Source organism: Echinops telfairi, unplaced genomic scaffold (genome assembly GCF_000313985.2).
Source record: "Echinops telfairi isolate 266 unplaced genomic scaffold, ASM31398v2 ScPeMD7_3533;HRSCAF=4204_0, whole genome shotgun sequence".
NCBI lineage: Eukaryota > Metazoa > Chordata > Mammalia > Afrosoricida > Tenrecidae > Echinops > Echinops telfairi.
In genome coordinates this window covers 659,562-674,013 of record NW_022107431.1, presented here as the reverse complement: position 1 = coordinate 674,013, position 14,452 = coordinate 659,562, and the positions used below count along the sequence as shown (strand labels likewise).

At 45.3% G+C, this 14,452-nt stretch overlaps 1 protein-coding gene and 1 pseudogene across 1 annotated transcript in view; both read right to left on the bottom strand.

Moving 5' to 3' along the window:
- The window catches only part of WDR27 (WD repeat domain 27), a 132,355-nt gene that overhangs the window by 71,382 nt on the left and 46,521 nt on the right, over positions 1 to 14,452 (bottom strand). The window contains exons 18-19 of the mRNA XM_045294510.1: positions 10,798 to 10,919; positions 2,132 to 2,265 (exon numbers count right to left, since the gene is read on the bottom strand). Of these exons, the coding sequence (XP_045150445.1) occupies positions 2,132 to 2,265; positions 10,798 to 10,919 (256 nt within the window). The remainder of the gene's footprint in view (positions 1 to 2,131; positions 2,266 to 10,797; positions 10,920 to 14,452) is intronic.
- LOC115871178 lies at positions 5,173 to 5,297 on the bottom strand (annotated as a pseudogene).

Here is a 14,452-nt window from a genome sequence, read left to right as displayed (position 1 = left end):
TGATCCACCAGAGGGGCTGCGCTATGATCCACCAGAGGGGCTGCGCTATGATCCACCAGAGGGGCTGCGCTGTGATCCACCAGAGGGGCTGCGCTGTGATCCACCAGAGGGGCTGCACTATGATCCACCAGAGGGGCTGCACTATGATCCACCAGAGGGGCTGCGCTGTGATCCACCAGAGGGGCTGTGCTGTGATCCACCAGAGGGGCTGCGCTATGATCCACCAGAGGGGCTGCACTGTGATCCACCAGAGAGGCTGTGCTATGATCCACCAGAGGGGCTGCGCTGTGATCCACCAGAGGGGCTGTGCTATGATCCACCAGAGGGGCTGCGTTATGATCCACCAGAGAGGCCTGTCAGAGCCTCCGCAGGGCACCTCCTCCTGCCACGGACACCGCAGCACCACCACCAGGTCAGCAGGGTCACATGGACCCAGGGGCAGAGCAGCTGGCACAGACGACAGCCTGAGCCTGTGGAAGACCCTTCCCTTGCCCCAGGCCCCACTCAGAACCAGTGGCCTCTCGAGTCACTTGGTCAATAGGCCAGAGGGGCGCACCCCAGTGAGGGCCATGCTGCCTCCAAAACCCAGAGAGGCCACCAGGCGTTGTGTCTTCATTTCAGTTGTGGGAATGGTCACATGCAATATAATTTAGCCTTTACTTTATTAGGAATATCTTGACATACCTCCAGAACTCTCCCTAGGCCTTTGTATACTTTCTTCTACAGTACACCAAGGTAGGTCTGGTACTTCAACTGGAGTTCTTGTAGACCGTCATGGGATCCATGTGTCAGCACACGAGCCAAATAAGCTATGAGATCCTCTCCTAACCTCTTGAGATGCAACACTGAATGAAGAATCTGTGCTTAGTGGGCCCGCATCAGTGAACTCAGACTGATCGGACCTTATGTTCCAGGCACAATCATCTCATACCCTTGCTAACCTTTCCCACACACACCCTCCAGGTTTCCATCTGTGCATCTTAGAAGACTAGAGCTCTTGAGAAGTACAACACACCTCTTCTCAGGTTACCATTTGTGCTTCCCCTGTGACATACGTTACAGGTCTAGAAGCAGTCATAGGTGAGGAGGGTGTTTCTGGGGAAACTTAGCAATGTCTTTTAAGGTATCGGCCTCGTGTGTCGTCCAGACCTAGCCCTAGCATGCACACTTGGGCTAATATCCTCAAATGTGACCAGACAGGATAATAGTCTGCCTGGTAGTGGACTGGCAGGCAGAAGGGGAGTAATGTCTTCAGATGGGAGGGGTGGTGCTGCTGGCGGAGGTGAGTCAATGGGATGTAGGGCCCTGGTGTTGCCATCTTTCTGATTATCTGCCCATATGTCTCCACCCCAACTTCCAGGGTCCCATTTCTTCCCAAACAATGCCCTCGCTTGACCATTAAACACTGTTTGAGATTGGGAACTCAGTTGACATTGTAGTTCAGCCACTCTTATGACAAGACTCTGGGTGTGACTTTTAGCCATATCAGTACTGATACTACAGAAAGATTATGTGGTTACAGAGATAAAGTTAGGGCACAAAGCATCGACCAGAAGGAACACGCACACTGCAAGAGGACGAGGGAGGACAAGGCACCTAGGAAAGGATGGCCTTTGGTTGTCCCTGCGATGCGTCACTTATTTAACAGATCTTGAGATCAAAGAGCAAAATGCCTGTGGGAAGTAGGGCATCAGTCTGTGTGTTTCTTATCTAAAATGCCTGTGGGAAGTAGGGCATCAGTCTGTGTGTTTCTTATCTAATGCCTCATCTACATCTGTCTGTTTGAAACACTTCGTAAGTTTAACTTTTGGTCATTGGCACCAATTGTCCCAGATGACATCAGCTAAGTATATCTTGGAACACAGCCAACGGTGCCACCAGCCCTCACCATCCACAGGTCACACCTCAGGCCTCCACCACGACAGCCCAGCAATGTGGAAGGCACATGACCCTCTCAGCCAAGAACACGCTTCCAATGACCCAAACTCTGTCACCGGGCTCCCACCAGCCTCTTGGGCAGGTGGGGGCATTGTTAAATTCTGGAGAACATGTTTAAAGGTAGGTGCTCTTTGCATAAGTAAGTCATTATTGAGGCAGAAAGCGAGAGTGCAGGAGAGGAGCAGTCACAGACCTTTTAATCTCCTCTTTGCTGGTGTCAATGTGGTACCGCAGCAGACACAACTCCGGCCCAGACGACAGCAATACAAAGGCATCGATGTGGTAAAACTGCGCGAACTGCATCGGCTTAGAAAACATGTCTCTGCCCTGCAATAAAAGCCGCGACAGCAAGTGTTAGGAAGCACAGTCAGCTCCCAGTCCTCCTGAACGCGTGGGCACACAGTGCGCGCACGAGAGACCAGGTTCCCAGTGTGCACTGCTGCCTACGGGCAGGTTGACTTCCAGAAGATGCGCCATCCAGATGTCACTGTGGGTCCCAGCTTTGAGGACATGGAACTTCGCAGCGGGCATGTTTGGTGCAAGGATGTTATGAAGGCCCAAGCATCAAAGGGACTGATAACGTAAGACGTCATTCTGAGGTCTCCATCGGAGATTCCGCTCAAGACTAACAATGTGGGTGTCACCCACCGTGCTGGCCTCACCTGCCCGTCCCCCCTCGGCTCATCTTCATGGCACTCAATCCTCTTTCTAGACCAGTGGATCTCAACCTTCCTGATGCCACGACCCTTCAATACGGTTCCTCATGTGGTGACCCCCAACCACAAAATTATTTTCATTGCTACTTCATAACTGTAATTTTGCTACTGTTATGAATCATACTGTAAATATCTGATATGCAGGATGTATTTTCATTGTTACAAATTGAACATAATTAAAGCATGGTGATTAAATCATTAATTAAAGCATTTATCCAGTAATTATAATTCATGAAGTGTCGTTTTACCTCCAATACTGCTGCTTTCAACACAGTATCTGCTTTTAACAGAGTCGCTGCTTTAACACAGCAACTGCTCTCTACACAGCAGCTGCTCTCAACACGTGTGACTGGTCCACGTAAGTACATTATGGCACCAACCCTGTCACATACACCTGTATTTGTATGGCGTGTATGTGATGGGGTTGGCACGATGATGTCATCACTCTGGGTACTCGTATGTGGCCGTATCTGCATGTGGGCGGACCTGCCTGGAGACAGATAGAGTGGTGGTGTCTCAGTACCTAATCGGAAAACACCTATTTCTGATGGTCTTAGGTGACCCCTGTGAAAGAGTTGTTCGACCTCCAAATGGGTTGAGACTCCCAGGTTGAGAACTGCTGCTCTAGACTAAAACTTCCCGCCCTCAAGTCAATGCCAGCTCATACAGCAACCCTAGAGGCCAGGCTAGAACTTCCCCTGTGGGTGGCCGAGATGGTACTTCTTTATGGGAGTAGAAAGCCTCATAAGCCTCGTCTTACTCTGAGGAGCATCTGGTGGTTTTGAACTGACAACCTTGAGATGAGCAGCCCAATGTGTAACCACTATGCCACCAGAGTTCCCATGGTAATAAACCAACACCAAGAAGGTCTTTGACGCTTTCACTGCATCTGTGCATCCTGTGCGTCTCCTCTCTCCACAAATCAGAGCAGAGCTTCCCACAGTCACCTCCCTCCCTCCCTCCCTCAGTGGTAGCAGTACCCTCATCTGCTGTCTCTGCGCTCCTTTCTGCCCCAACGGTCGGTCCTTCCTGAGCTTATCTAGACAAGTCCCTTTTCGCCATGGTGGAGTGCCAACCAGCAGTGGAAAGTACGGATTTACTTGTGCTTATTTAATCTGTGGTGGACAATATCATACCTGCAATGTGGTGAGAGCCATGTGACATTGCCCACTACAGATTAACAAGTAAGCACAAGTAACCCCATGCTTTCTTTGCTGACTGGGTCTGCCATTCCTGTCCCAGATTCTACATTTGAAAACATTTGACACTGTAGGGCTGGGTGAGAGACCAATGCTGGCCTGGAAGCAGAGCGTCAGATGCTATGGGAAAGATCCAAAGGGCCATGCGTGCATGAACACAAGCCAGTCCGCACCTTCTCCATCAGGAACCCCACCCTGCTTTTATCACCCAAAATATGATTCCTCCACATACGATCCCCCCAGCGAATATCATTACCATTTCTGTGAATCAAAAGAATTCCCCTACAGAAAGGCTGGTGTTGAGAACTCCTCAGCTGCTCTCTGGAAGGAGGATGCGAGGCCAACTGCTTCTATAAAGACCACAGCCTTGGAGCCCACAGGGCAGGTCACTAGGAGTCACAACTGACTCCCTGCAAGTGGACTTGGATTGGGGTATGCTATAAACAAATGTTAGACGAGGCGGTAAAGGTTATTCAAATATTTTAGCATTAATATGTTTGCCATTTTTAGACCATATAGCTGTAAGGGCACATTTTCCCGTGTGTGTGCGTGTGTGCGTGTGTGTGAGTGTGTGTGTGTGTGTGTGTGTGTGTGTGAATGCATATGTAAGAGGGTAAGTCAAAAAGTTATGCTGCTAGAAGTCCAGTTCATACGTGCATGAGTTTATTCCAGCAAACTGTATTTATGAAAGTCTCTGGGATCAGTGGATAGCCAGAAATATTCTCAGATGTATGCTTGTCATACAACAATATGCCCACCGGCCGAGCTGCACCCATACCTCCTGCGGCCACACCCACTGGGCAAGAGCCACTACCCATTCTGGTACCATCTGATCATTAATAAATAGCTGAAAACACAGCCAAGCAAGCCTTCAACTGTGCTATAGAAACAGCAAAGACACACCTACTCACACGCATTCTGTTTCACCCACCTGGACGCAGGTGGCGAGAGGGTAAGATCTCTCATTAACATCTGTTAACGTTACTCAGGTCGGCGTCTTCCCGAAGCACCGAAACCGTGCAATAAGTTTACTGGAATGCTGCCACACATGAAGCAACAGTTTCTAGGTGGATCCGGTGTCTTAAGGTAGGTCGAGAAGACCTCAAAAATGAGCCAAGACAGGGAAGACCGTCAAACATGATAAATGAAGAAACTGAGGCTCAAGTCCAGAAATGGGCGGAAGAAGATCATAGAATCACCTTTAAAGCAGCAACTACTAACGCTCGGAGCACACACGGTTTTGCATTTTCAATTTTAAGGGGGCATCTTGACCTCAAGCTTTTGGCTTGATGGATGCCGAAAGCGTGAATGTCAGATCAAGGGGCTGATCATCTCATCAATCTCTTAAACAAGATCAGAGCTCGTGATGATTCTACGGGATGAATTATTAAACTGATAAGCACAGATACTACACTTGATCTTAGCCAAAAGGCCGAGAAGCGATCTACGGGATGAATTATAACGCACATGAGTACTAAACTGGCCAATGTGATCCAGAAAGAAAGAAGCCATCAAAACAGGGACCCCGAGGGGATCTGCCGGGCCAGCTAAATTCTGGGCAGCGAGCTCAGCTCAGAAGGCGGTAGCAACTTCTGGGGGAGTCCAGCAGAGCCACCCTGCTGGCCATTCTCAGAAGCAGCAGGATGATCGCGGAGGCTTACTCTGAAGTGCTTAGAAAGCAGACAACTGTACCAGGAGGAAAAGGCCTGGGAAGATGGAGAGATACCTGAGAGTTTTTCCACCACAACAATGCACCTGCTCATCCTTCGACAGTAACCAGGGCTGTCCTATGAAAATTTCTTTGGGAAACTTTACCCCATCGACCCTACAGATCAGCCTTCAGACTTCATTCCATCTCAAAATGTCTATTGCATTTCAAAGGAACAAAGTGCAAGTCCCAAGAGGGAGTCAAGTAGTGTTCCCTTGAGAGGCCCCTCGAGAATTCCAAACCCAACCCCTCTGTCGGTCTGTCACACTGCGGGGGCCTGCATGTTGCTGTGAGGCTGGACACTGTGTCCCTACTGTATGGAATGTCAGCAGGGTCGCCCATGGTCGGCAGATTTCGGTGGAGCGTCCAGACTAAGAACAGACGAGGAAGAAGAAAACTTCTGAGGGATGGACCACTGAAATAGCAGCAGGGCGTTATTTGATGTGGTACGAGGGGAAGAGCCCCTCAGGTGGGAAGGCTCTCGACCGAGGAAGAGCTGCCTCCTCAAAGAAAGGTTAGCTTTAATGGCCCTCATTGGCTGAGGGGGCATGGCTGAAAGTGAGAAGTGGCAACTGTAGACATACGTTAATAATCAGAATGCTAAATGTACAAAGTATGAATCCAGCAACATTGAGAGTCATTAAAATTAAATGGAATGTATGAAGATTGATATGCTAAGCATTAGTGAGCTGAATTGGACTGGGATTTGGCCATTTTTAATTGGACAATGATGTGGTTTATTATGAAAGGAAAGAAAAACTCTAGAAGAAAGACATCCCATCTATTGTCAGAAAGAACATTTCAAGATCTACCTTGAAGTGCAATGCTGTCTGTGATAAAATAATATCTGTATGCCCACAAAGAAATCCCGTTGATACAACTATTAGTCAAATTAGCACACCAACCATTAAAGCAATGAGAAAACACTGAAATCTTCTACCAACTTCTTCATTCCTAATTTGATCTGACATTCAATTGAGAGGCATTAATAATTATTTTCAATTAACTATTGGAATTAAACATTGGAATGTGAAAGTTGGATACCAAGAGAAAGAATCAGTAGTTGCAAAACATGGCTTTGGTGATATAAACAAAGCTGCCAATCACATGATAAACTATTTCAAGGGCCAGTGACTTCTTCATCTCTAATATGTTTTTCCTACAACACAAATGGAGACTATACATTTGATTTCACTGGATAATATACACAGAATTTAAATAGACTACCTACGTGTGAAGAGATGATGTAGAGATTCAATTCAACCAGTCAAAAGAAGCCCATGGTCTGATTGTGGAAGACACCATCAATTGCCTGTTAGGATGGTAACCCAAAGATCAGTGATTCAAACCCACCAGCTGCTCTAGCAGAGAAAGAAGAGGACTTCAGCTCCAATAAAGCTTGACAGCCTTGGAAAACCACAGGGGCAGTTCTACTCCATGCGATAGAGTCACCGAGTCAGAATTGATCAACGGAAGAAAGAGTAAGTTCAGGGTGAAGCGGAAGAAGATTAAACAAGCCTATGAGGGCCAAAGTACAACGTTATGATTTAGATTTCGCTCATCGGGCACTAATGACCAAAGACCTGGCCAGTTGCAGGGTGACATCAAGAACAGCATACATGAAGAAGGCAAACCACGATTTAAAGGCAGGAAAAGGAAAAAAAGACTAAAGTGGAAGCCAGAAGAGACGCTGGCATGTGCTCTTAAATGTAGAATATCTAAAGAAAAGGGAAGAAGTGCTTAAATAAAGGAGCTGAACAGATTATTTCAAAGGACAGCTAGAGAAAATAAAGTATTATAATGAAATGTGCAAAGATCTGACGTTAAAATGGAAGAACATGATCAGCTTTCTCAAGTTGAAATAATGAAAGAAAAAAAATTCAAGCCTCAAGTTTCAATATTGAAGGATTCTATGGGAAAAACAGTGAGCCATGCAGGAAGCATTAAAAAAAAAAAAAAAAGATAAAAGGAATGGAAAGTCATTTTACCAAAAAGAACTAGTTGAGATTTAACCATTCTAAGACATAGCATATGATCAAGAAACGATGGTACTGAAGGAAGGAGTCTAAGCTGCACTGAAGGCACTGGTGAAAAATCAGGCTCTAGGACAGTGGTTCTCAACCTGTGAGTTGCAACCCCTTTGGGGGTGGAAAGACCCTTTCACAGGAGTCACCTAAGACCATCAGAAAACACATAAATATTCCACAATATAAGTTTTGTGATTAATCACTATGCATTAATTATGTTTAATTATGTACAATTTGTAACAATGAAAATACATCCTGCATGTCAGATATTTACATTATGATTCATAACAGCAGCAAAATTATTTATGAAGTAGCAACAAAAATAATTTTATGATTAGGGGTCACCACAACATGAGGAACTGTACTAAAGGGTCACGGCATTAGGAAGGGTGAGAACCACTGCTCTAGGAATTGACAGAATATCAATTGCAATGTTTCAATAAGGTGATGAAGCACTGGAAGCACACACTCATCTATATCAAGAAATTGGGAAGACCACCACCTGGCCAACCAACGGGAAGAGATCCACATTTGTGCCTATTCCAAAGAGAAGTGACCCAACAGAATGAAGAAATTATTGAGCAATATCATTAATATCGCATGCAGCCAGAATTCCACACACAGGGAGTTGCTAGCTATTCAAGCTGAAATCAGAGAGGACATGGAATGAGGTACATCATCATTGATATTAGATAGATCTTGGTTGAAAGCAAAGAATACCAGAAAGATGTTTACTTGTGTTTTACTGACAATGCAAAGGCATTTGACTTTGTGGCTCAAAGCCAACTATGGACATCCTTGAGAAAACATGGGAATTCCAGAACACTTCAAGGTGCTCATGCAGAACCTGTACACAGCCCAATGGGTATTGGTTTGAACAGAACAAGGGATACTGCATGGTTTATAATTAGGAAAGAGGGGCATTGGGTTCTCTTACCATACTTATTCAATCTGCATGCTGATCAAATAATCAGAGAAGCTGGACCATGTGAAGAGTAACGTGACATCAGGAATAGAGGCAGGCTTGTTAACAAACTGAGGTATGCAAGGAGGTCCTGAGCTACTTGCTGATGAAGACCAAAGACTACATCCTTCGATATGGATGACAACTCAAATGCAAAGAATACAAAAATCCTCATCGCTGGGCTAATAGATGCTTCATTAGAAATGGAGAAAAGAGTGAAGTTGTCAAGGCTTTCGTTTTACGTGGATCCATAGTCAATGCTTATGGAAGCAGAAGTCAGGAAATCAAGTGGTGGACTGCTGAGATAGTTTATTGTGCCAGCCTGGCCGATAAACACAAGTGGGATTAACTGAAGGGCAGAGAGATAAATGGCTTGGTGAGCCTCGCCTTTCTTGTCTCTCGCTCTGTGATCATTGGACCAGTGTGTGGCTGCCTTGCTTGTTCTGTGCCTCAATTTAAAGGCTACACTGCCTGTGGAATGCCTAGCCTGTGGACTGTGTCGCTGTGAGTTGAGGTCCCTTTAAGACTTCTCTGGAGCTGGGGACTGGCGGTTGGTGACCTGCCTTGTGATTGGCTGCTGTGCTGACATAGCCTAGCTCTCTCTATAAATAGATGAAGATCTGGCAGCAGCCTAGACTTGAAGGACTGTTAGTCTCTCACAACTCTCTCTCACAGGAGTGAGTTGCATTGAGCCATTTGTAGTGCTTTATAATTTAACTGTTTATTTCTTGTATTATATATCTATCTGTATATGATTTAACAGTTCATTTCTCATTATATATCTAATTATCTTTATAAATAAATATGTTAATTATCAGCAATTTGGTTTTATCTCTCTAGAGAACCCTGTCTAACACAACTGCCTTGGGCAAAGCTGCTGCACCAGTCTTCTTTCAAGTGCAAAAGAGCAAAGATGCCACGTTGAAGACTCAGGTGCCCTTGACATGAGCCCTGGTCTTTCCATCGCCTCGTGTGCACATGGACGCTGGACGGTGGATGAATAAGACAGGAGAAGAACTGACGCCTATGAACGAGGGTGTTGAAGAGGAAGACTGAAAGTGCCGTGGACTGCCAGAACAGCCAACTCTGAATGCGCCTTCGAAGTGAGGTTGGAAGCCTTCATCTCACAATTCCAGACATGGTACCAGGAGAGACCAGTCCTCAGAAAAGAGACAATGGGTTCTCGGTAAAGTAGAGTCGGTTACAAAGAGAAAGACTCTCAATGAGAGAGACTGACACAGTGGCTTCAACAATGATTGTGAGCACGTTTCAGGCCCAGGCAGTGTTGCGTTCCTTTGTACAGAGTCTCCACGAGTCAGACCCAACTAGCAGGCACCTAACAGCAACAGCAGGTTACCAAACTGCTGTTTGGACGTGATGTAGATTGACAATTCGTCCTTCTGTATACCTTCAGAAGTTGTATAGCCCTGGTGCCGTGGTGGTTACATGCCATTTTGAGTTCATACTGATTCTTAAGCAATCATTTGCCCTGTCCGGCGCCATCGTTGGAGACATTGTTGCAGCTACTGTGTCATTGAGGATCTTCATCTTTTCTGCCGCCCTTCTAACTTTACCAAGCATGGTGTCCTTGTCCAAGGACTGTCTTGCCTGATAACATGCCCAAAGCAAATGAGATGAAGTCTCACCACCCTTGTTTCTATGGAGCAAGAGTGGCTGTACTTCTTGCAAGATACGAGATTTGGCTGTTCTTCTGGTGGCCAACGGCACGTCCAGTCTTCTCTCCCTGCACCACAATTCCAATGCACCACCCCTTCTCTGGCCTTCCTCACCCATTGCCCTACTTTCACATAGACCTAGATGGTGGACATGTGGAAAAGCAGGAGCTTGACCAGCTGATATTTTTAACAAAGGTTTCTAGCCTTTTGTGGAAATACATTTGACTCACCCTCACGTGGTGTGTCTTTAATGTATGTGTACATATTGTGTGCAGCGACATATCTGCTGGCTTCTTTGTTGTTGGCCGCCATCACCCTGACTCTGCATCATGGTTCAGTGCCACGTCCCCTCAGCGCCTTTCAGAAGCAGATGGGTCAGGCCTGTCTTCCAAGATGGGGTTGAGCCAACAGCCTTTCCAGAAGTGGTGGAACCCCAACCCGTTTGTGGCACCCGGGACTCCACATATGTGTGTGCCTCCCTCTAAGCAAACATCTCACCCAGCAGCACTGGTCAGTGCTGACAGCTGTGACTCTGTGACACCTCATCACAGCCAGGCCTCACCCCTTACCAAGAGCACCATGCGTGCTGAGCTGCGAGCTGACCACATCCTCAGGGCGCCGTCCTGCGAGGTAGAGAGCAGCCACTCACCACTCCGACTCCAGCTGACCGCACTCACGGGCCCGTCGTGGCCTGGAGAAACACGGCACCAAGAGGTGAGGCTCTGATGTCAGAAGTGATCTCGGGGGAGTAGCATCAGGAGCAGCTGCACCGATGCTCTCAGAGCTGCACTGTCGACATCATGAACAGCCTGTTTGGAAGCATTCTCCAGATGGAGTGAGGCCAGTGGACTCTGAGTGCAAGGTAACAGACTGTGAGTGGCATCATTAGGGGGTCTTGTAAGCTGCAGACAGCATGGATGGCCATGTCAGAGGGGATGACCCAAAAATGACTGTCTATATTCCTATAGCTAGTTATAACAACAAAATACATTTTTCCTCAGCTCAGCTTACATGTATCAGTATACTGATGAGGCTAAAACCCTGTGTGACATGCTTTCTCCGCTTCCAAATGCACTCCTATCAGTGCTGTCATTATCATCCAATTACAGTGAGACCTCGAATCACATGAGCTCATCCGCACACGCTGTGGGCACACGCTGCTGTTCTCCATGTCACAGGGGTTTTCATGGTCACTGATTGTGTGAAATGTTCTGGTATTTTACCTACAATATTGTGGTCATTAGTATTCATAAGCCTACATCAATAATATTTTTTAGAATAAAATAGCAATCAAAGGAAAAGAGACAGAAAAATTAAAAATCTTCTCAGTAACTAATAATGGTGTGACTCAAGGTAAAAACATTTCACAAAACCATTTTGCTGCTGCTGCTGCTGTTAGGTACCATACAGCTCCTGCACAGCGGAACTTAGCACGGCCCGGTCCTGCGCCAGCCTCACAATTATTCTATGCTTGAGTCCATTGTCGCAGCCGCTGTGCCCATCCATCTCCTGGAGGACCTTCCTCTCCATCCCTGCCCGCCACTTTACAAGACCGGGGACTTGTCTCTCTTGACAACATTTCAGAAGTATGAAGACAAATTCTCACCATTCTTCCCTCTAAGGAGCACTCTGGCCATACTTCTTCCAAGATAGATCTGTTGGTCCTTTAGACAGTCCGTGGTACTTTCAATGCATCAACACTGCCATTCAAATGCATCGATTCTTCTTTGGTATTACTTATTCAATGTCCAACTTTCAAATTCATGTGAAGCAATGAAAAATACCATGCCTTGGGTCAGGCACACATTAGTGCTCAAAGTAACATCCTTGCTTTTCCACTCTAAAGAGGTTGTGTGCAGCATATTTTCCCAGTGCAGTGCATCTTTTGATCTCTTGACTGCTGCTTCCATGAGCCTTGATTATGGACCCAAGCAAGGCAAAATCCTTGACAGCTTTAACCTTCTCTCCATTTATTAGGATGTTACCTATTGGGCCAGTTGTGAGGATCTGGGTCTTCTTCACATTAAGTTGTAATCCATTGAAGGCTGCAATCCTTGTTCTTCATCAGCAAGTGCTTCAAGTCCTCCTTATTTTCAGAAAGCAAGGTTGTGTCATCTGCATATTTCAGATTGCTAATAAGCCGTCTTTCAATTCTGATGCCACATTCTTCTTCATATAGCTCAGATTCTGATGATTTGTTCACCATACAGATTGAACAAGTGTGGTGAGAGAATACAACCCTGACCCACACCTTTCCGAATTGTAAACCAGGCACTGTTCCCTGGCTCTACTCATACAACTGCCTCTTGATCCGTGTACAAGTTCCACACCAGCACAATGAAGTGTTCTGGAATTCCCATTCTTCTCACGGCCATCTATAGTTCATGAGTTACACAGTCGAATGCCTTGGCATGGTCAACAAAACACAAATAAACATCTTTCTGGTATTCTCTGCTTTGAACCAAGATCCATGTGACATAAGCCATGACATCCCTGATTCCACGGCCTCTTCTGAACCCAGCCTGAACCTCTGGCAGCTCCCTGTCAATGGACTGCTGCAACTATTCTTGAATGATCTTCAGCAAAATGCCACTTGCATATGATATCAATGATATTGATGTATTGTTTGAGCATTCTGCTGGGACACTTTCCTTGGAATAGTTACTCTTCCAATCCGTTGGCCATGTAGCTGTTTTCCAAATTTCCTGGCATAGATGAGTGTTCTGAATGCTTCATCAGCTTGTTGAAATCTTTCAATTGGTGTTCCATCAATTCCTGGAATCTGGTTTTCGGCTAATGCTTTTAGTGCAACTTGGACTTCTTCCTTCAGGACCATTGGTTCTTGCTCATGAAATTGTAAAAAGTTGACTAGTTCTTCTTGGTACAGAGTCTCGGTGTAGTCTTTGCATCTTCTATGATGCTTCCTGCATCATACAATATTCTGCCCACAGAATCTTTCAAGATTATAACTCAAGGCTTGAATTTTTTCTTGCTTTCTTTCAGTTTAAGATATGCCGAGTGCGCTTTTCCTTTGTGGCTCTTCCAGAGCTGCGTTAATTGCACTATAATATCTTCCTTTGTCATCTCAAGCTGAGATTTTCTATTCAGCTCTTTGACTTCATCATTTCTTCCGTTTGCCTCAGCTACTCTCTGATTTAGAGCAAGTTTCGGTGTTTCTTCTGACATTCACTTCAATATTTTCATTCTTTCTTGTCTTTTTAATGACCTTTTGCTTCATGAATGGTGGTCCTGATGTCTTCCCACAGCTCCTCAGCTCTTCTGTCAATGCAGCAAATCTGTTCTTGAGATGTTCTTGAAAGTTAGGTGGAATAGACTCAAGGTAGTACTTTGGCTCTTTGAGGACTTATTTTAATTCTTTTCAGCTTCATGGTGAACTTACCTATGAGTAACTGGTGGCCTGTTCCACAGTCAGCCCTTGGCCTGGTTTTAGCTGCTAATATTGAGTTTCTTCAACATCTCTTCCAACAGATGTATTCCATTTGGTTCCTGTGTATTCCATCTGGAGAAGCCCATGTGTATAGTCACCTTGTGTGTTGCTGAAAAGTAATGTTTGCTATGGACAAGTCACTTAACTCGCAGAATTCTATCATGCATTCCCCAGCTTCATTCCTATCACCAAGACCATATTCAACTACTAATCATTCCTCTTTGATTCCAGTGTTTGCATTCCAATCTCCAATAATGATCAATGCATCTTGATTTTATATTCAAGCTTGATTATAAATGATCCATTTCAGACTGAAGACATTGGTAGAATTCTTCAGTTACTTCATCAATTTCAATTTCAATCTTTTGTGGTTGGTACATAAATTTGCATAACAGTTGTACTGATTGGACTTCTCTGAAGGCAAATAGATATAATCCTATCACAGATGATAGCATTATACTTCAGAATAGATCTTGAAATGTCCTATTTGACTATGAATACAATGTCCTTCCTCTTAATCCTGTAATTCCCAGCATAGTCAACCATCTGATTTTCTCATTCAAAATGGCAATACTGGTCCATCTTAGCTCACTAATGCCTAGGATATCAGTCCTTCTACATTCTATTTCATTTCTTAAGACTTCCAATTTTCCTAGATTCATACTCCATACATTCCAAGTTACAATTATTAAATTTTTGCAGTTTTTCTTGCCTTGTGTTGTGCTCCATCGGTTAACAAAGATCCAAGAAGCTCTACTCCCACACGCTTCACTCCA